The sequence below is a fragment of the Mugil cephalus genome, chromosome 21 (genome assembly GCF_022458985.1).
Source record: "Mugil cephalus isolate CIBA_MC_2020 chromosome 21, CIBA_Mcephalus_1.1, whole genome shotgun sequence".
Lineage (NCBI taxonomy): Eukaryota > Metazoa > Chordata > Actinopteri > Mugiliformes > Mugilidae > Mugil > Mugil cephalus.
The window spans coordinates 7419396-7439052 of record NC_061790.1 but is presented as its reverse complement, the minus strand read 5'-3'; the positions used below and the strand labels follow the sequence as shown (position 1 = coordinate 7439052).

The 19657-nt window shown below is 42.7% G+C and overlaps 1 protein-coding gene across 2 annotated transcripts in view; it reads left to right on the top strand.

Moving 5' to 3' along the window:
• The first annotated feature begins 2179 nt into the window (after positions 1–2179).
• fndc1 (fibronectin type III domain containing 1) overlaps positions 2180–19657 on the top strand; it is a 33128-nt gene continuing 15650 nt past the window's right edge. For both annotated transcript variants that reach the window (XM_047574325.1, XM_047574324.1), the window contains exons 1-13: positions 2180–2325; positions 7922–8113; positions 9356–9424; positions 13423–13671; positions 13839–13937; positions 14105–14222; positions 14370–14557; positions 15088–15195; positions 15518–15706; positions 15797–18382; positions 18550–18665; positions 18787–18898; positions 19183–19545. In XM_047574325.1, the coding sequence (XP_047430281.1) occupies positions 2253–2325; positions 7922–8113; positions 9356–9424; positions 13423–13671; positions 13839–13937; positions 14105–14222; positions 14370–14557; positions 15088–15195; positions 15518–15706; positions 15797–18382; positions 18550–18665; positions 18787–18898; positions 19183–19545 (4462 nt within the window). In that variant the 5' untranslated portion in view covers positions 2180–2252. The remainder of the gene's footprint in view (positions 2326–7921; positions 8114–9355; positions 9425–13422; positions 13672–13838; positions 13938–14104; positions 14223–14369; positions 14558–15087; positions 15196–15517; positions 15707–15796; positions 18383–18549; positions 18666–18786; positions 18899–19182; positions 19546–19657) is intronic.

The following is a 19657-nucleotide window of genomic DNA, read 5'->3' as shown; positions in this document are numbered from 1 at the left end:
TAGTTAATATCAAAATCAATAACAATGTCAGGATCACATTCCCGCATGATGCACTATGATGTTTCTATTGTTGTGTCACTTCTTCCTAACAACAATGTGTGCTGAGAGGTGCAAGGGGTAAACTTTTGTAATATAACATATCACATACTATTACACACCATCTAGATTGTATAAGATGAAGCTTTCGAGAGACGATCTGTGTTGGAAATGCAAAAAAAGAAACTGGAACTCCCCTTCACTGTATGTTGGAATGTGTTTTAGTCGGATCCTTTTGGACTCAGATCCTCAATATGCAGAAATCTCCTCAAATCCAGAGCTCTGCTTACTGAGGGATAAATCTGAGTTACCCAGTGTAACCAAACGTAACTTTTGGGTAATCTCGGTGGGTGCGACCACAGCTTGTCGAGTCGTTTTGAGACACTGGAAGGCGTCAGAAATTCCACGGGTGAAAGAACGGCTCTGTGCGATGACTGAAACAGCATCTTATGAATGCATGATTAGTAGATTAAAGGGATGACAGGGGGGAGAGGGTGACCCCTTGGGACAGGTTTTGGGATTACATAAAGGAAGATGATGACTCACGCTAGGATATTTTTTTCTTTTTCTTCCTGTTTCTGTGTTTTTTTGTATTTGTTGCCTTATCTTATCTTGTACATGTTCATAAGAGAATGTTGAGTCACTGCGGTTACTTAATTGTCTATTATCTCTTCCTGTATGGAAAAACTTGCTAAGCTTGCCATGTACCAGGCCTCTGAAAAACATAATAAAAACTTTTATTAGCTTTTATTAAAAACTATTTAGCCAACACAGGGGGTTAAATTACTTGCAATCCTGTGAATACTGGTATTTTGACACACCTCAGGTTCAGACAGACGGACAGTTAGATCTTTGCATGATGACATCTGACCTTTGGAGGCACCGAAGCAACTGTGAGTCCTTATTCAGAATCTGTCAAATCACTGCAGGCACCGTGGGACATTTCCTGTAAAAACAAAAAAAAGTTAAGATGTTCAAAAGCAAAACCCAGAGGATTTCTTGAGAAACTGTCACAGTTGGAAAAGAACTCCTCAGATTTTTCCTTTCTTTTCAGTTTGGAAAACTAGTAGGGATACTAACTTGGCACAAGTATGAAGGAAAAAAATATCCAAATGATATTGGAAATGCAAAACAGTACAAGTTAAATGTTCAGAATTTTAAATTTGATTTAATTTGAAACTTTTTCCTGCTCATTACTTTGTTCATTGTCCTTGAAACGGGAGCTCGCTTTGTTGCCCAGTCACTAAACTAAAGACGTTGCTTGGTGCTCCATCTAGTGGTGAAAGTAATTCTCAGTAAAGTAAAAATGGATGTATGAAGCTTTGTCTCCACGGATTAGATCATATGTTGGAGGTTTTTTTTTTTTTTTTTTTTTTTTTTTTATGCTCCAGAGTCCTGATCCCTCGCACCTGCTGCAGCGATGGTGTCATGGAAAGGATTAATCCTGAAGTGGATCAGGTAATAACAGTTCAGGTAAGGCTGGTCTGCTTCCATAAAGGCATTCATGGAACAAACTTACCTTACCTTTAAAAAGCTCAAATAAAAAACATACACACACACTGTATTAAAACAGATCCTAAACAGAGCAGGTGCGGTCTGTGACTGAAGATCACCAAACACTGTTCATAGCCTCAGGTTTGGATTCATCTGGATCTGTTCAGTGTCTCTTGTGTCTTGCGGTCTTTTTCCCCCCTCCACTCCCTCTTGTTCAGTTTTGGTGAAATGCGCGTCATTTCCTGAAGAGGGAGACACTTTCTCATTTTTTATTTAGTTATTTTGTCTGAAAATCAAAGGGCGCCGTAGCTCCCTGTAGAACCCAGTCGAGCTGCTTGTTAATTGATATTTAAATGAATCAAAAACGTAGACAACTTTTATCGTAATACCTACATACAAAACACTGAAGTTTATCATTTACATTTATCTATCGCGCTTTGAAGATAATATTAAAGTTTTTGAACCAATATTAAAGATATGGAAGTCAGCCAGTAATCTTTCAAATCATAATGGACTGGGTTTAATGATACGCGTCATTGTTTTGTTTTACTGTTTTGCTTTTTTTTTTTTTTTTTTTTTTTTTGTGTGTGATTTAAAGTAGCAACAATTCACTGTGAAAAGCAGCATTCCCATCAGCAGAGGGGAGGGAGGGTCGGCGCGTCCCAGCCCTATGCGTCCAGAGCTGGTGCGTCGCTCTGCAGCAGAAGTGCGCCACAATCACTATGGCTATGGCCGCAAGCAAGACGCTCTTGGCGCTATTTGTTACGTTTTGCGCACCGGGATGCAGCTGGACAGGTAAAACATTCATTTATGTCTTCCTAAGCAGGTGCGTGGTTTGCACTAAAGTGTTAACCCATCTAAAGACTTGTTTCCTCTGCGGCTTTCTGCTGATGTTGCCGTGGGAGCTGATTTGGCTTTAGATTTTAGTTTGTGTTTTGGTGCATGCCTGTGCAATTGTTATGCATTTAAAAATGTTCGTGCTGCAAATATCAGTTCTGTTATTTATGAGGGAAAAATATACTTGGGCGTGTGGAGATTTGCATGTGTGCATATCAATCTGTGTGTTGCCCTAAAATGATAAACAGTTGCAGACAAGGAAAAAAGATGAAATTAAGCTATTTAGAGTTCATTAGACTAAGAGTTCATTAGGCTAAGTGTAACCCTGACTCACAAGAAACATTTAGTTTAAAAGAGCACAATTACAAAAAGTATGCCTTTTTCCTGTGTTTTTATTGTGACTTTATGAGGGAAAATATGATGCAGGGATTAGGTAGCTGTGGAACAAGCCCTTACCTCATAGAGCGGGCATATCCTGAAGTGACTGTGATACTGACAAATGACACATTTCAGGCTACATCATAAAATATTATGAAATGAGAAAAAGTCTCTTTTGAGTGGTGTCAGGCCAAACCGGTGACTAATCTGGCTGAGGACTGTTATAGATGGCCCGAGTGTGTGACTAAAAAGTGTCCATCACTCTGCCTCTTAACAGAGCTGACATATTGCATCCTTTGAAATGTCAAATCGTCCATAAACTGTTGTCGTGAACGGTGGAATGATGCGTTTTGCCAAAATGAAGCAAAAACCCCTTTGAACCGCAAGAACACGGAGGGTTCTGGTGATGAAAACGCAGACGGGATTTCATCAGAAAGCCCTCCGTGTCAGCAGCAGTTGATTTATCAGCTGACTGCACACCACAGCGGCACACATGGTTTTGTAAAGTTCCATAAATGTTGTTTGTAAAATCAATCAAAGAATCCGACGATATCTAAAACATCCAAAAGTGCCATAAAAAAGACGGAGGAGCTCTGGATAATCCTTTTGGCTGGCCTTAAAGGCCACAGCCAGACTTTCCCCATCCTGCCCCCCTACTCAAATTTACTCAGTCCTTTTATTGTGTTAGTTCATCTGCTGGTTCCTATATGCCTCCCTCTCAACTGTAAGCACTTAGCGCATGAGCTCATTGCTTTCACTGAATATAGGCAGCTGCTATTTGTTGTGGGCTTTTTCGTGAGTCATTTACTTTTCCAGAATTTTGGAAGCCTTTTCAGAGCAAGTTGTGCGCTTTGTCTGCAACACTCTGCTTCACATTTATTCGCTTCCATACATTCACACCTGGGAGCTACAGGTCGCCGCTGCAAAGCATCGCGGCAGCAGACTGGAGCGGTTTGGACTGAGGAGCCCTCCTCTCGGGCATTTTGACAGTAGTCGTTAGGGAATGGGAGAGTGTTCCTCGTTAACTTTCTCCGCTCACATGTCATCAGCCTGTCACCCCACAGCAGTGGACGTAACTGAGCTCATGGGAATATCTGGATGCGCCGGCGGGAGGAGTGCAAATAGTGTATTTGGATAATAAATTATGTCAAATTCAATCATGCAGCCGCAGTCAATCAACTCCTGGAAAGTGTGTGCGCGTGAAGTATGTGCAGGATAAGTAGGACAGAGAGTTAGGACAAAGAGGGAATCGTGTCCTTGCAGGCCACTGGAATTTAATTTCTCTGCTCCACTTAACATGTTGGAATTTTGCAACAACAACACGGGGCATATTCCACGCAAAGTGGGGAATTTCATAAATTCAACTTGTGTGTGTGTGTGTGTGCGTTGGAACTACAGCACCAAACACTGTCAAGTGTCAGGACCAGCACATGTCTAAAAACTTCTAACAGATTCTGTTATTTTAGGCATGTTTAATCACCTGACATAGTTTGCACCCGCACCCCCCTCCCACCTGAAACTTGACTGCCTGTCGGACCTGCCAGCAACGGCATGTCTCGTGTCATGATGTCATCTTTGGGCGATGTTCCAGTTGTTTAAACAAGTACCACCTGGGCTTTGAACACACCTGTCACATCACGGTGGATGACAGCATAAAAGTGTGCTGCGGGAAGATGCAGCACGAGCCAATGCTGCAAGGTGTCAGCGGCTCCATCAGTTAGTGTGTGTTAGAAACGTTTGGGGATGTCGTGTAGTGACCACCGGCACTGAAATACTAAATATGTTTTTAGACTGTGACTGAACAGGCAAGCTTCTGTCTGTCGCCCATGTGTCATTCATTTCTTGCATGCCTTGTAACCCTCCCAAGCTAAACAATCACTCACTCCAGGTCGCTGCTTTCTATAAAATAGATTCTCCGTCACAATTTGTTTTTTAAATAAGGCTCAACTCCCAAAAATGATGTGACAACGATGAGTCACAGTCCAGCGGCTGAGGTTTCAAAGTGGTTGAGCGCAGTCAGGAGGCGGCGATCGTCTTGGGCGACGCTCTCCGTCTGGTGCGTCGGCTTTATTACGCAGCTGATTGCTGAATGTCAGAGGTGAGCGGCGTTTAAACGGACGGAGGTGCAACAAAGGAATTCTGTGGCCCCTGGCGAGTTTTGAAGCCGACCTCCCACTTAGATGGATCTGTGCTCAGGGAGAGAATTCAGATGAGAAACCCTGTGTAGCACATGTGGCCCGAGCACCGTCTGGATACTGTGGTGATTAGCAGCTATCCTGCTCTTTCCAAAGGTGAAACATCCAGCTCCTCTAACTTTCACTTACATCAAATAAACAAGGTATGATTGTGCTAATTAAACACAGTCAAGTCTGAATTTAGTCGTGTTGGTTAACTTCTTCAAAAATCCGGCCTTTATGTAATCTATCTGTATATGAATATGTAAAGTCTGTGGGCAACGGACCAGGTTTTGGTACAGGAAGCTTTCTTGTTTCTGTTTGTGGTCTACATCTGAGTGGGCTTTGGTTGCATGCAGACAACAGCTGAGAGCACAGAAGCAACAACATACTGCTACCCTTGTATGCAAGTAAAAAAGCATGTCAAGTTTGCCAACCAACACCTTGAACGACCCATTGCATTGGTTTTAAACTGATAGAAACCGTCTCTGAACTTTATTCTAGCATCTAAAGTTGCATGTCAGACTGACCTAGATACCTGTTACCTGTTATTCACATATCCACACTGAAACTGGTTGTTGCCTCCAGACACTAAGTCATCAAATCAGTTTGATTCCCCAAACTGAAGCTCAGTGTATGTCAGTCTCGTCCACTAATTCACTGATGATCCCGAGTACTGGGGGAAGTTTGGGAAGAAGACAGTCATTAGTGGTTAATGGGAAACTCATCAGGGGTGAGTTAGGGGTCGACGTCTGCGTTTTTTGTGGCGGGGTGAAACCTCTTGTAAAAAGTGGAGCACGTCGCAGGTGCACGAGCCCAAGCATTTTCTAGAGCAGTTTTACAGGAGTCCTTTGACCTCAGGGTTTACCTGCATGTGCTCCTTGTACCAAGGGTACGCATGCATGAACACGTGTGTCTGCTGATCCGTCTGTGAGTCTCTGAATGCGTCCCACATCCGTCTCCTTTACACACACACACAAGTATTTTAGTTTTTAAAAAAATAATAAAAATAATGTCATAATGACCCTCAGGCCGTGCCCTCATTCTTCACATACTTAATACTTTCCACTGACTAACTCAATTATACTCTATCTGTCTGTATTTCCACTTCACATTCACAACCGCAGCATTGACAGTGTTTTGCTGCGGTCTCCCGTGGCAACATCCTGAAACCGAGCCTCCATCTGTAAGGCTCAGATGTTAAAACAACTCGTTTGCTTAACTGTTTCTCGGACTGTTTATTCTTTGAGGGAGCGTGCGCATCTGTTTGAAGAAGTCACTGTTTAATCAGAAATATCTGCTTTGCCCCCTTGAAACGTGGCGTTGTGATGCCAAAACGCAGAGTGACGTCTGGACAGTGGAGCGGAGGCCTTTCCTACGTAATGCATGGCCTTAAAGGAAACAGGGAGCGAGTGACTGAAGGGTTTCCAAATCTGTGTCAGTGAAGACTTCCACGGACATCTGTTCAAACCTCTCTGCGTTAATGAGGATGCAACAAAGAGACTGTGCTTTGTCTTTTAGCTGGAAAACACTCCTTTATGCATCCACTGCACGTTCTGAGTCTAGCTCAGAGTGGTGACAGTCAGCAGAGACAATGACGACACAAACTTTCAGCACATACTGGAGCTCTTAGCTAAGCCGAAGCAACACCAAAGACCTCTAAATGCTAAGAGCATAAACACAGATCCAACTGAGAGAACACCTGCAGACGATGCTAAACCAAAATAAAAGGGCTCCTGTGAAACCGTTGGGGAGAAAAGGCAATCCTTAAGGCCAGCTGCTGACAGTACTGATAATTACTGTGTGACAGCATAAATGAATGTATAAACAGCATGCTAATACGCCGCGGGCTACCTTTTTTTTAAGTGCTGCGTATCATCTCCGTTTAGCTCATGTTTAAGAACTACGTGAAGATTGAGACGGGCTATGTTTTTGTAGAAGGAGAATGTCAACAGACTCCAGTTCCCGCTCAAGTTGAGACCAGACCAGGGCTAGAATTTTGGACACATGTTGGACATTCTTCAAGTGGACAAAAACATTAATTCATCCAAATGCTAACACATGTGCGTGTGCTAATGGGAAACAGTTTCCCAACACCAGCTTGGGACCTCTTCAGATCTATTTGAATTGTTGAATTACAGATATGATGTTTGTACATCTAGACAACAAAGTGGCCATTTCATGGAATTCTGAGCATGGGCCCACCTTTGACCCTCTGTAAACAAGAAGTTATTTATCCTTTGACTTTGACACCAAACATACCAAACGAAGGTTTCATTTTTATCTTTCACCAAACAATTATTATACAGAATAACGAATGTCTAAGTTAGGAGAGCGGTTTCCATCATTTTTTCATCTTTTTGTGTAGATTATTGTTCCATGCTCCATACCCTGCTCATTATTCACTATAAATATGGCCAACGATTGCACAAAATGCACAGTGGATATTTTTCAGAACTGAAAACCAGGATCAATAATTTCCAAAATACTCGGTTTATTTCTTTTGCATCACACATCTATCAAGTGTCTCTTTATTTGTTGACTCTGCTCTAGCCTCTCCGTTACGAAACTATTATTTTTATGAATGACGAATCAAGACCGCTATTGTTAAAAGTCCAAGTGATAGTTTGTTATTTTCCATCCATGTTTTCAGGCTTTTGGCAGCTTTTTCTCTTTCACTATTTTATATTTGACCAAGGAGGCATTCCAAACCAAAGCGGTGGTTACTGTTTTCTTGTTTTGCTTTGGACAAACTTGCCAGATAGAGTAACAATTATTCATTGTCCTGAGCCCTTAGCACCCTGCCAGATCTCTTTTTAACCATCAAAGCAGTATTTTTCAAGTTTGATAAATATAGCACCTCATAGACCTTGGCAGTTCGCCTGTAGTGCTGCCATCCGTAAGTCCAACAGGTTTTCACATTTAGCGATGGGGCAATGCAATATAAATATTAGCAAAAGTTAGTTCAGCCCAAATTTATCCTGAAACCTTTTGTTCTACAGCGGAGAAGCCCGTAAGACCGCAGAGTGGCAGACAGACGCCTGTGGACAAGGGCCTGAGGGAGACCTGGGAGCCGTCTATTCACCTGGACGGACGACCCGTGGACCGCATCATCAACTCCAACAAACCCATGAGGTCTAACCGCTTCCCTAAAGTGAGCAAGGACAGTCGGCCTCATCTGCTGGAAGTCGAAGGTATGTCGGAAAACGTCTCAAAGAGAGCACGTGAGGACCATGTTGAAGTTATAACAATTAATGCTGTGGTAACCGCCGGGAATGTTAGATGATGGTGGCGACGTTTAGAAAAAATGGTAGGAAAATAAATGGAGAAAGAGCATGAAAATTTAGTTTGGCTTAATCCGAGGAGCAAACGTTCAAATCTCAGAGTTCTGCAGTTTGTCAAGACGGGGGCCAACAATGACGAGAGGATGATAGGCGAGCTGAGAAGTAGGCAAGAGAATGTGTGATTAATTCTTATTAGTGGATTAGCTAATAACTGGATGTCAAAGACTGAAAGACAAAACACCAGGACTAGTGTGTGTGTGTGTGTGTGTGTGTGTGAGACCAGCAGTCATCATTTAATCTCAGCAGACAGTTCTTATTTTAGACTTTAGAGGACATTATTTTTAGACCTTCTCTGGTAATCCTGCCTCATAAAACATAAGACAGGTCCTTGTGTTTCTATACACATGCAGTGCGCACTGTTGACACACACTCTGTCTGCTTTTGTCATTATTCCCCTTTCCTCTGTCCCTGGCATCTCACAGCTATACTTCATCAGCGACTCAAAGTCTGCTGCCAACCCCTTTCCGAACCCAGCCCTGCGCGTATAACCCAATACTCTGTGTTGTGGTCACTTATTATGTGTGTGTGTGTGTGTGTGTGGTTGCTGGTTGTGGTGTAGGACAGGGTGGTGCCAAGGGGTGAGGTCATGCATTGTCTTGTATTTTGTGTCAGTGTCTTCAAAAACACATATAAAGACGCCTGTGTGTTTGTGTGGGGGGCCGCCCAGCGCTCGTCGTGGTCGGCCCTTGCGGTCTCCCCAGCTCCGGTGGAGTTTGCCATAAATCTCTGGCAAGCGACCAGAGTCTCAGTGTTGTCTCTCCAGACATTCCGCACAGATCGTGTGTTGTTCCCTCAGCGGCATGAGAGCCGCATCAGCTGTCATAAATACTGTTTGCTTCCACATCGTTAATGCGTCTGGCTGGACGCTTTTTTGAAACGAATATGAGACGGATAAAAAAAAAATTAAGAAAAGAAACACATATTTCTGATAAGGCAGGAAAGCACCTCAGACATAAAAGCTGTAAAGCTTTTATGCAACTACATGACCAGCATCCAGATTATAGAAAGAAATGTCGAAAATGCACTGCTTATGGACTGATTGCCAGAAACAGTGTAATTTATCCAGATGTCCTGTGCTTTTATTTTTTGTAGACCCTGAATGGGTTAACCTGGATGGCTTTGCTGTGTTGGGCGGTACACCTGTCAGCAACTCATCAGCAGGTAAACCTGATCTCAAGCCATTACTATCATTATCATTATCATTATGGGAAAAGCGCCTCACCTCACTTACCAGCAGTATGTAAAATTATCTGGTTAAATCCTTTAAAAGTGCTGAAATTGTCTGCTGTCACTGTGGATGTTAAATGAGCCATTGGATCTAATGTGATGATGATTTACACTGCCGTATCTTGAGGCAAGAGTCTCTTTTTCCCCCCATTCCCTCACTTCTTTTGTCCCCGCGGAGTTTGAAGGGAAAAACACTCGATCGTCGGTGACTCATACGTTCCCATTTATTGAGTCAGGTATGTTTTTCTTGCAGAGGATCCAGATTTTACATCTAATTCAGAGCGTGTTGACCTTAATAGTGTCAAAGTAATTTTCAAATATTCATCTGTCAGGGATTGCAATAGACTGTAAAATGACTGGAAACAAGTCTCAGACAGATGGTTTGTTTGTAACCTGACTGGCCAGTTATTCTTTAAGTGAGTGATTTAAGCATATTCTCATTTAGTCAATTGTCTGAAGTTCGCCTGCCAAAATATATATATGTGTGTATATACATAAACACATACACTTTCTAATTGGGCTTTATGAACTGACAATGAATTTCATTTGATATGTTTCTGTATAGCATTATAGAGTATGTAAACAGTGAATAGACTATCACGGGACGAACACAAATAAACACATGTTCATGCTGTTTAAGTCTCTTCAAACCATTTGGCTTGGCGTGTCTTTGCTCTCTGGCAGGGAGCATGGAGAAAACCCATTTAAATTCCCCACTGAAAGGAAGAGGACCAACAACTGAACCCAAGATCTTGATGCTATGAGGCGACAGTGCTAACCACTGAACCAGCATGCTGTGGAGTTTCAGTTTTATTTGTCTTAGGCAGAGCTGCTGTGGAGACACAGCTAGCTAATCATAATTATTGAGGTACGCAGCTGGAGCCAGACAACCGCTGGGTTTCTGGCAAATTAATGCTAGACTAATGAGAAAAGGAAAGGCGAAAGAAGAGTAGCAAAGGCTATAAATCCTTCTTAGGTCACTTGCTACAACTGAAAAGTTTGCATTTGCCTGCCAGATAAAGTAGTCTTGTTACTAGCTAATATTCATCAGGCCATTTCAAGCCAATGACCCATACTAATTTAAATCTCGGAGAGCAATTGGTCGAGAGACGCAAAATTAATTGATTCATTGGTCAATTAAAGTACTTTCACATACAGGAAATCTCTGCCACTGAGACAGTGTTCATGGTCAAGTAGAGCGGCCTCCTCTTGAAGTATTCACAACACTGTACGTTTTTGATATTTTTAACAATGGGTCATGTACATGACCTCCCATATTGTAATTTATTAGCATGTCATTTAAAGGCAGCATTTACAGTTATCTATCAAGTAAGTATCCAATATAGCGCTAAAGCTAGCACACATTTTAACAACTGAAAATTAGTATCTAAGCTTAGCATACATTTTCCAGATGGCTAATCAACTTTTAAAATTTACTTAGCTACTAGCTGATAGCTTTGTTATCTACCAAGTGAAGGTATTAACATGTTGCCATATTCATATTTTGATGAAGCACACTTGCTTGGTAAAATATCCGGTTTAGCTAATTAGCGCATTAAGCCAGTGAACAAAGAATAAATTTAGAAATGATGCTGGTAGTTTGTTTTTATTTTTTAACTTGACTTCAACTTAATTTGACTTTTACTCAACTTTTTATTAATTAATTTTTATTAATCATAGACATTTATTAAGTCTAAATGGATTAGTGTCAAAAGCTAACATACTTGCTTCCAACTAACAAATGCTACTGGTACTAGCCTTTTACGCTAATGAGGGAATGAGGGCAAACTCATTGGCATTTATTTTGTGCAATTTGACTACAAGTGTTCTTTTGTTTTGTGTTTTTGCCATTTGGGTTTGCCAGTTAGCACACTTGCCAGTAGGCGCCAAAATTGATTATCTTTGCCTCCAGGAAAAGTCACTGCCACTGAGAACTGTTTGTAGGAATGAAATTGAGGGTAATCTGAGCAACGCATTCTAACATGGGACCGAAACCAAGCAAATTTAATTTTTGCAAAGTTTAGATTTGCTTCTGGTGGTGGTAAAAATATCAAATGCCGTGGTTAAAAGTTTTACTTACTTCAGCGAATTTTTGAGTGCTTAACACAAAACAATATTGACATTCTCCAGCATCTTAACACTGAGGTGGGTCTCTCCAATGTAGCAGTGGTATGTTCTGTCTGTCTGCCAGCCATCCTCATAGCACCTCGACCATTTGGGCTTCCTGGAAACAGAAAAGAAAAGAAACTGAACAGAAAGGAAAGAAAAGGGGCAGAAAAGATCTGGCATTAACAGTACTTTAGAGTCAGTGGTTTAGTGGTTCGTGGCATTGTGACCTGGGCCAAACTATGCACTGTGACAGTTTTCCAGAAAGAGAAAGACATGAAAAAGAATGAAAAAGGGAGAAAACTAAATGTTTTGGGGCTTTTTTTTTGTTGAAGAAACAGTCAAGTATGGATCGGAAAATAGTCATCTATCTGGCTAGTTTCCACAGAGTAGTTATGGTTAACAATATTTAAGTGGGTTAAATGGTTTTATACTGGCTCTGGGGAGTTTGCGCTCTGAATTCTGTGAAGCATCTTGAGACAATTTCAGTTGTCATTGACGAGAATACTAAGGAAATGAATAGACAATTTAGTTTACTTCTTTTTTGGCATTTTCCCTTTACTGGATAATAAAAATAGAGCAACAGACAGTAAATTAATGTGAAGTAAAACCGCACTTTACTCTATTTAGGTAATAAGTGTCTCAAACATTAAGGTCCCGACATTTTAAGGAATTATTGTATTGTGTATGTGCCTGCAGCTCAAAACAGAAATACTAGCTGCATGTCACTGCAAGTTGCCACGTTAGAATCAATACGAGACTTGCACCACACACAACACTAACGTGATACTGTAAAATCCTATTTTTATTGTTCCATAACTGGAAATTTGTGAAAGCAGAAAAAGCCTAGAGGAAACTGGAGATTAGGAGGCAGAGGTTCAGGAAGGGAGTTGGTGCATTACCAAACAAACAGTCAAGGCGCTCTAAATCCAAAGAGAAGAAATTTGCTCAGCTGCGCTGGAAAGACAGATGGGCGATAGGGGCTGCTAGACTAAGCTTGAAGTGTTCCAAATTGATCTGAAGCAAGCAACCTTGTTTCTTTGTGGGAGTCTGTAAATCATTTGTATTTGTCATTACGCCCTTCTCTAGCCCGCAGGAATCTGAGACTAACTTACTTTACCTCCTTCCTTTTATAAGCCACAACTGTATAAGACGTTTTTTGGATTTGTTGGTCACTCCTACCTGTTCACTTGAAGGGGGAAACCCTAAATTACAGTATTGTTCTATCCTTATGACCTCTTTGAATAACATCAAATCCAGCTTACATCTTACATCAGCTGGCTTATCAGTGCTCACCAGCTGTGCATGCAGCTGTCTTGATAGGAAGCAGGGTAGATCCTTTTCATCTGACAGTGATTATGAGAAATGGATAAGGGACGTATAGAAGGAGGAAAGGAAAGAAAGCAGACAAAAGAGTGGGAGGGATAGAGGTTTTTTTTTTTGTTATATTGGCAATGCTATCGCTCAGCACTAAAGCCAGATGAGGGGGATTGTCTGGCTGTCTGAGTCAATGTCTGAGATGTTTTCCAAGATGTTGTGACTGCTAGGGGATTACAGCACGTAACAAATGTTTGGAGCAAATGACAGGCGACATAGCATTTCCCTTCCGTGATGACAAGCCGTGTTTAAACTCACAGCTGGATGAATGTCCCTTGTAATTTTGTATTTATCAATAAGCGAATGTGTATCAAGTTTTTATTCATGTTTCATGGCAGTGTTAACAAGATCCAAAAGGCAAACCCAACGCACATTGTCAATAAACTATGGAGTCATAGAGGTAATGTGAACTGAGGCACTCTCTGACCTTCATTATCTTCCACCAACAGGTCCAGTCAGGTATTCACAATTCGAAGCCAGAAATCAGTCCTCTGTATCCCGGGCGACCAGGGTGGACCGAACGGCTCACCCATCAGGCGTGGTTAATACGAGGACACACAGGAGGGCACCCCAGTCCTCCTCGGGTCCCAGGCAGCCTGAGAGACCTTTGGCACGAACCCCGCTGCTGCTGGAAAGGCGACGGCAACACCACATCAAGCCTCAGTCGGACCAGAGAAACCGACAGGCACAAAAACTAAGTAAGAGGACCCAGTTTTACTCACCAGATAAAATGGACAAAGCTTCTGGTTTTAGTAAAAATGATACATGGTAATTTAGCTAAGCGGATACAGTTGGTTTGTTCTTTGTATCTTTAGTGTCCATAGTGTAAACCCTGGCCGTGCTTGGTATCCCTTTCTGTTCATAGCATCTGAGTCCGTTCATGTGGTGTCACTGCAGGCACAGACGGCCCAAGGCCAGAGCGCACCGGCCAACAGAGCAGTCGCAACCAAAATGACCACACCAGGTACATACATGTTGACAGAGCATCATTATGAAGTGGAGTTTTGGATGACATGTCAGCCAGACTTCCATACAACATGACCCTATAAGCAAATGTAATGAGGTGATTTTAAAATGGCATGAACCAAGAACATTTTTGCTTTTATGTATTTGTGTGTGTGTGTTGTCCAGAGCCACCTGAATATGAGGCCAAGGACATCAGTGTCAGGGTCATGTCTCCTCAGTCGGTCCTCATCTCCTGGCTCGACCCTGCTGTTGAGATGGGGAAAGTTGCCCCTGGGGCAACCAGGTGGGTCTCGTTAAAGTAGGCTTTAGTGCATATGCCTGTTAACAAGACAGAAACAGAATTTAAGACACAAGATAATCAGTAAGAAGACATTCTGACCCGTTCTCATTGCAATAAAACTTTTTTTTGTTGTTGTTGCTATTAATGCAGATCCTACACAGTTAGGTACAGGGAGAAAGGCGAGTCAGCGCGCTGGGAGTACAAGGATAGTACCCAGAGAAGAATGATGATAGACTCCTTGTCTGCTGACAGCATGTATGAGTTCTCTGTCAAGATCTCTCAGGGAGAAAAACATGGAAAGTGGAGTGTCTCTGTCTTTCAGAGGACTCCTGAGTCAGGTATGTATTGCCACTTCTTTCTGACAATTGCTTCTGTGACACAGCTCAGGGATAGTGACTTAAAATGAAGTAGAGAGACAAAGCCCTGCATTTTACATTGGACAATTATTCTTGTAGAAAAAAATAACATTCTTCCTTCTTTCATACCCTCGTCTGTTAGCTCTTTTCCTCATACCACACGTCATTCCATTCAGCACCTATTACTCTCATTCGATATGTGATTCCAAGTTTGGCCGCAACTCCATCATGATTGCATCTTTTATACCATGTCATAGCAGCTCCTGAGCTACGGTTCAGTGGAATGTCAGCATTTACTGCCTGGCTCACAGCTCAGATCTCCATCTGCAGCTTCATACATCTCATGGGGCAGTTTCTGAGAATGTATGGCAACAGTATTGAAGCCTCCTGGCAAAAATGTCCTTATTGTTTTTACACTCTTCAAACTTTATGCTGCGTGTGTGATTTTTTTTTTCCTGCTGCTATTTTTTCAGCCATGTCTTTCCATTAATTGTGCTCTCCTGTCTTGCTAGCACCGTCTGGCCCGCCTGAGAACTTTGAGGTCAGGCCACTACGAGGAAAAGGAACGGCTGTCATAGCAACTTGGGATCCACCTGAAGAACCCAATGGGAGGATACGAGGTAATTTGATTGGAGCAAATATATATGTGGATAGGCACTAAAATACTGTATGACTTGGTAAAGTTACAGAATGTTGAAGTCTCAAGACCACTCTTTGCTATTATGAACTAAAGTCACTCACTGCAAGCGAGATATTTGTTGAAATAACACAAATGAAAAGTAATGACTTGTGGGAACCGATGTTATTATTAGTACGCTAAGCTTCCTTTCACCATATGAGTAAAACAGTGTTTGAAAAATGTTTGAAAACCACTAGCTGACATTTTCTCCTGAATCATACTGATATGTCATCACGCCACTTATACATGCTTTGCCTACACAGAGTACATCTTGTCTTATGCCCCTGCTATGAAACCATTTGGAATGAAATCTGTGACGTACCGTAGCAGCACCACCACAGCCAACATCGATGGCCTCACACCCGGAGACCGTTACATTTTCAAGATTAGAGCCACCAACAGGAAAGGGATTGGACCACAGAGCAAGGCCTTCAGTGTTGCCATGCCAGGATGTAAGCAAATTTGACTGTGAACAGTATAAACATGCATGTGAGCTTGAAAATCACACTCCTTAATCCATGATAATTTTTATCTCCTGCCAGCTAGCAGTGCTGCCAAAACCAAGAACAACGTCAGGACTAGCCACACTCCATCCAAACAGGATTCTGACCATGACAAGTACAGCCTCCAGTCAACAGAGATGCCAGAAGAACCAACCGCAAAACCCCAGACACGTCCTTACAGCAGGCGTACACGTCCACTTTCCCAGACACGCTCCTATCACAGCATCTTCTCCTCTGTCAGGGGCTCAGTCAGGAACACAGTAAACAGAGGCTCAGGCACAGGAAGAGCTAGAGAAGGTGAGGAAGAAGAGGAGACGAAAATACCCACAACACCACCTCCAGTAGAAGAGACAACAACTGTACAAGTTGTGCCAGAGACAAAGGAACCAGACAATGATGTTTCCCTTGAATCTGAAGATGAAGAGGAATATAATGTGGAGCCCGCGACTACTAAAACCCCAAGCCTCAAGGTTTTGACTCCGTCCCCAGTTAAACCTGCATCCAGTCCACCAAATAGAAGGCCAATTAAAATCAGGGTCCATCAGAAAGCAGGATCAAAGACTTCCTCCTCATCATCCACTGGTTCATCTTCCTCCTCCTCATCCACTGGTTCATCTACCTCCTCCTCATCCAGTGACGCATCTTCATCTTCCTCTTCTTCACCCTCTTCTGTCGATTCCTCCTCATCCTCTTCTACTTCCTCTTCATCCTCAACATCATCCCGTTCAACAAGCTCATCATCTTCATCCTCACGTATTCAAGAGTCGGCAGCCAGTAGGAAGGACTACGTAGCTTCGGCATATCCAGCAACCAAAAACGTGTTTGATAAGTCCAGCGTAACACAAGAAAAACCCTCTACTACGGTTGTAAAAGAAACCAATTCACAGCAGACTGACGCTACACCTGTGGGTAGAGGTTCGGCTTCAGCAGGACGCACCAGTGGCTCTGTTTCTGGTTCTAGATACGGTTATGGCCGAAGACATCCTGGAATTTTGTTAAGAGGGAATTCAACCCGAATGCTGAATGGGTACAAACCAGCTGTCACCTCACATTCGAATTCTCCAAGCAGAGCCCACAACCAAGAAACAACAAACTCTCACAGTTCCGCCACATCACAGTCCACATTACCAGACAAAACTCAGGCCCATGAAGCATCAAATGCTTTCAAGCCAAGGTCAACTTCAGAAAGCACCTCCAACAGCCGCGCAACCTCAACTTCATTTAATTCTGACAAATCACAGAGCACATCAGGGTCTAGATCTCATGGCCATACAGATTTACAAGGCACCAATCCATCCACTTCACAGAGCAGTACAAACCACCACCCCAGCACAGGCGCATCAGGATTTTCTCAATCAACTTCGCAAAGAGAATCTCACAGTTCTGCAACTACACATGATGCACACAGTTCACCCACATCACCAGAGCGAGACGCTTCATACAGGAGGAATGGTGACACTAGGCACAAAAATACAGATTCAGAAATCATCAAAGCTGAGGAGCCTACTTTAAGCTCTGATTCAGAACCCACAGCAGAGAAAGTAGGAGAGGAAGAGGGAAGGGATGGAAGAACTAATGAGAAACCTGTAGTTCCTCGTACCAGATTAAATCCTTCATTCGCTGAAAGATTCCCCTGGCTAGCTAGTCGCTATCCAGGGAGATTTGGAGCAGGTACACGGGCATCATCACCCAGGCAGGAGGGTAGGACTCCCTTGACAAGGGTGTCATCCTCGGTCGGTGCTGACAGACCAGTTTTAAAGGAGACTTCCACTAGAGTCTCTGGGGCTGCAGGTGCTGCAGGAGTGTCCTCAATACAGGAGACCAGTGAAGATCTGAAAACCCCTTCCTCGGATGACATACTAAAGAATGGGGCAGGAGCACGTTCTGATAAGCCTTCTCTGACCAATACAGCACCGAGCTATGGTAGAAATACTACTACATCATTTACATCTTCAGCATCTGCTTCAAATTCCCATCATTCCTCAAGTCGACGTGGAGGCTCAAATGAATCCATCCGTATAGGAAGTTCTCCTGAAAGTAGTGACGATCATAATAAGGATTATTTTAATGAGAGGAATGGAGAAATTGGTGGGAAAAGTGATAAAGTTGCAGACTCCACAGAATCCCAAAAGAATCCTATTATAACTTCAACTGATTCCCAGAGAAATGGAGAAGACAATGAGAGTACGAGTACAAGGGAAACTTCATCTAGGACCAGGGTTGGCACCTCTCAACGTCGTCCCATTGTAGGGGTGAATGGGAGGGTGCGCTCTCCTCTTCTGGGTAACAGGCAGTTTAGCGGGTCCAGAGTTTCCATCAGACCACAGCCTGCACAGAACTCTAGGTTGGGTTCTTCAACATCTGATTCCTCATTGTCATCTCATTCCTCCTCCTCATCAAATTTGCCCCAGCCAGAGCTGACTTCAGATCGTGATGCTGGCAGCAGCAAAGCTGTGACTAAAACAGGTGGGATAACTGAAAGCGACTCCCTGTCCACAGCATCATCATCCTCAACATCGTCATCATCGAGAGACAGCTCGAGGAACCATGGGAGTAGGCCTCGCTATCCTATCGTCAGAGGAAAACCAAACAATGGTGCAGTACTCAAACCTGGCAATGGAAATGGTAAAGTCAATTGGTATGTGCATGGATTAAAAGTTGCTGCCAGTTACTTTTTCACTAAAAAGACAAAATAGTCTCATTGACCAGAAAGCTGTTTAGGTATTAAACAACGTGTGATATTGTGTGTTGAACTATTTTTGTAATTCAATGACTTTAATGTAATATTTTAGGTAAAAATGGACGACCCAATCTGACAGCAACAAGTGATAAAGAGTCCTCTTCTTCTCGTGGAACTAGTAAGGCCGCTGCTCAACGGTTTATCATTGGACCTGACGGAACCAAATGGGTGATTATGCTTGATAAACTGATTTAAGTTTAGGCTGTTCTTTCAGCTAAAGCTACGTCAGTGTAACCTGAGACACACTTTGTAAGGTGTTAATGTTACAAATATTTTTTGCCCCTTCCAGGTGGTAGACTTGGAGCAGGGGGTTCTTATGAACCAGGATGGACAGGTTCTCCAGGACTCCGAGGGCAAACCCAAGAGAGTGATCCTTGGAGAGGACGGACGCACTATTTTTGGTGAAATGCTTCAGTCACTCTGATTGTAAACATACTGCATATAGCTCAAAAATGAATATTATCCCATTCTCTTTACCTTGCAAGTTAACCAGCGGAACCACTGTAGAAAAGCATATTCATAATATTGTTGTCTCAGACTTAAACATTTTGCTAATTCACCATTCAGTATACAAGTATTCAGTGTTTATATCTTATAAAACACATATGTACTTTGTAACCCTCTAAGACAAGGTCATAGACATTAATATTTTTCTTCCTGCCTCTGCCCATTCATCAATCACCAGACCACATGGGTAGTCCCCTGGTAAACCAAGAAGGTATGGCTCTTTTTGGCCACGGTAGAAATAGCGAGCCTGTGGTCAACCCCAAAGACAAGGTCCTTATGGTTGGAGGGAAACCTGTCCTTGGTTTGGATTTGCCTCGCCGCAAGTCCACCACAACTACCACTACTACTACCACAACCACCACCACCACCACCACGGCTCCCACTACCACACCAGAACCCACCACCACTGAAGTATGGTACGAAGACGAGTCTACCACTCTACAGCCGTACCCAACCTGTCCACCTGGCACATTCTCCAAAACAGATGAATATGGCTATCCACTTCTCGACGAAGAAGGGATTTTGGACTGTTATCACGAAGGTCAGTGTTTGACTGGAAGTTCTCAACATGTCGCAGAAGATTAATCTAAATAGATAGTTGTGCTTTAAGAATGAAATTTTATACTGCAATACCTGCAATACTCCCATTATAT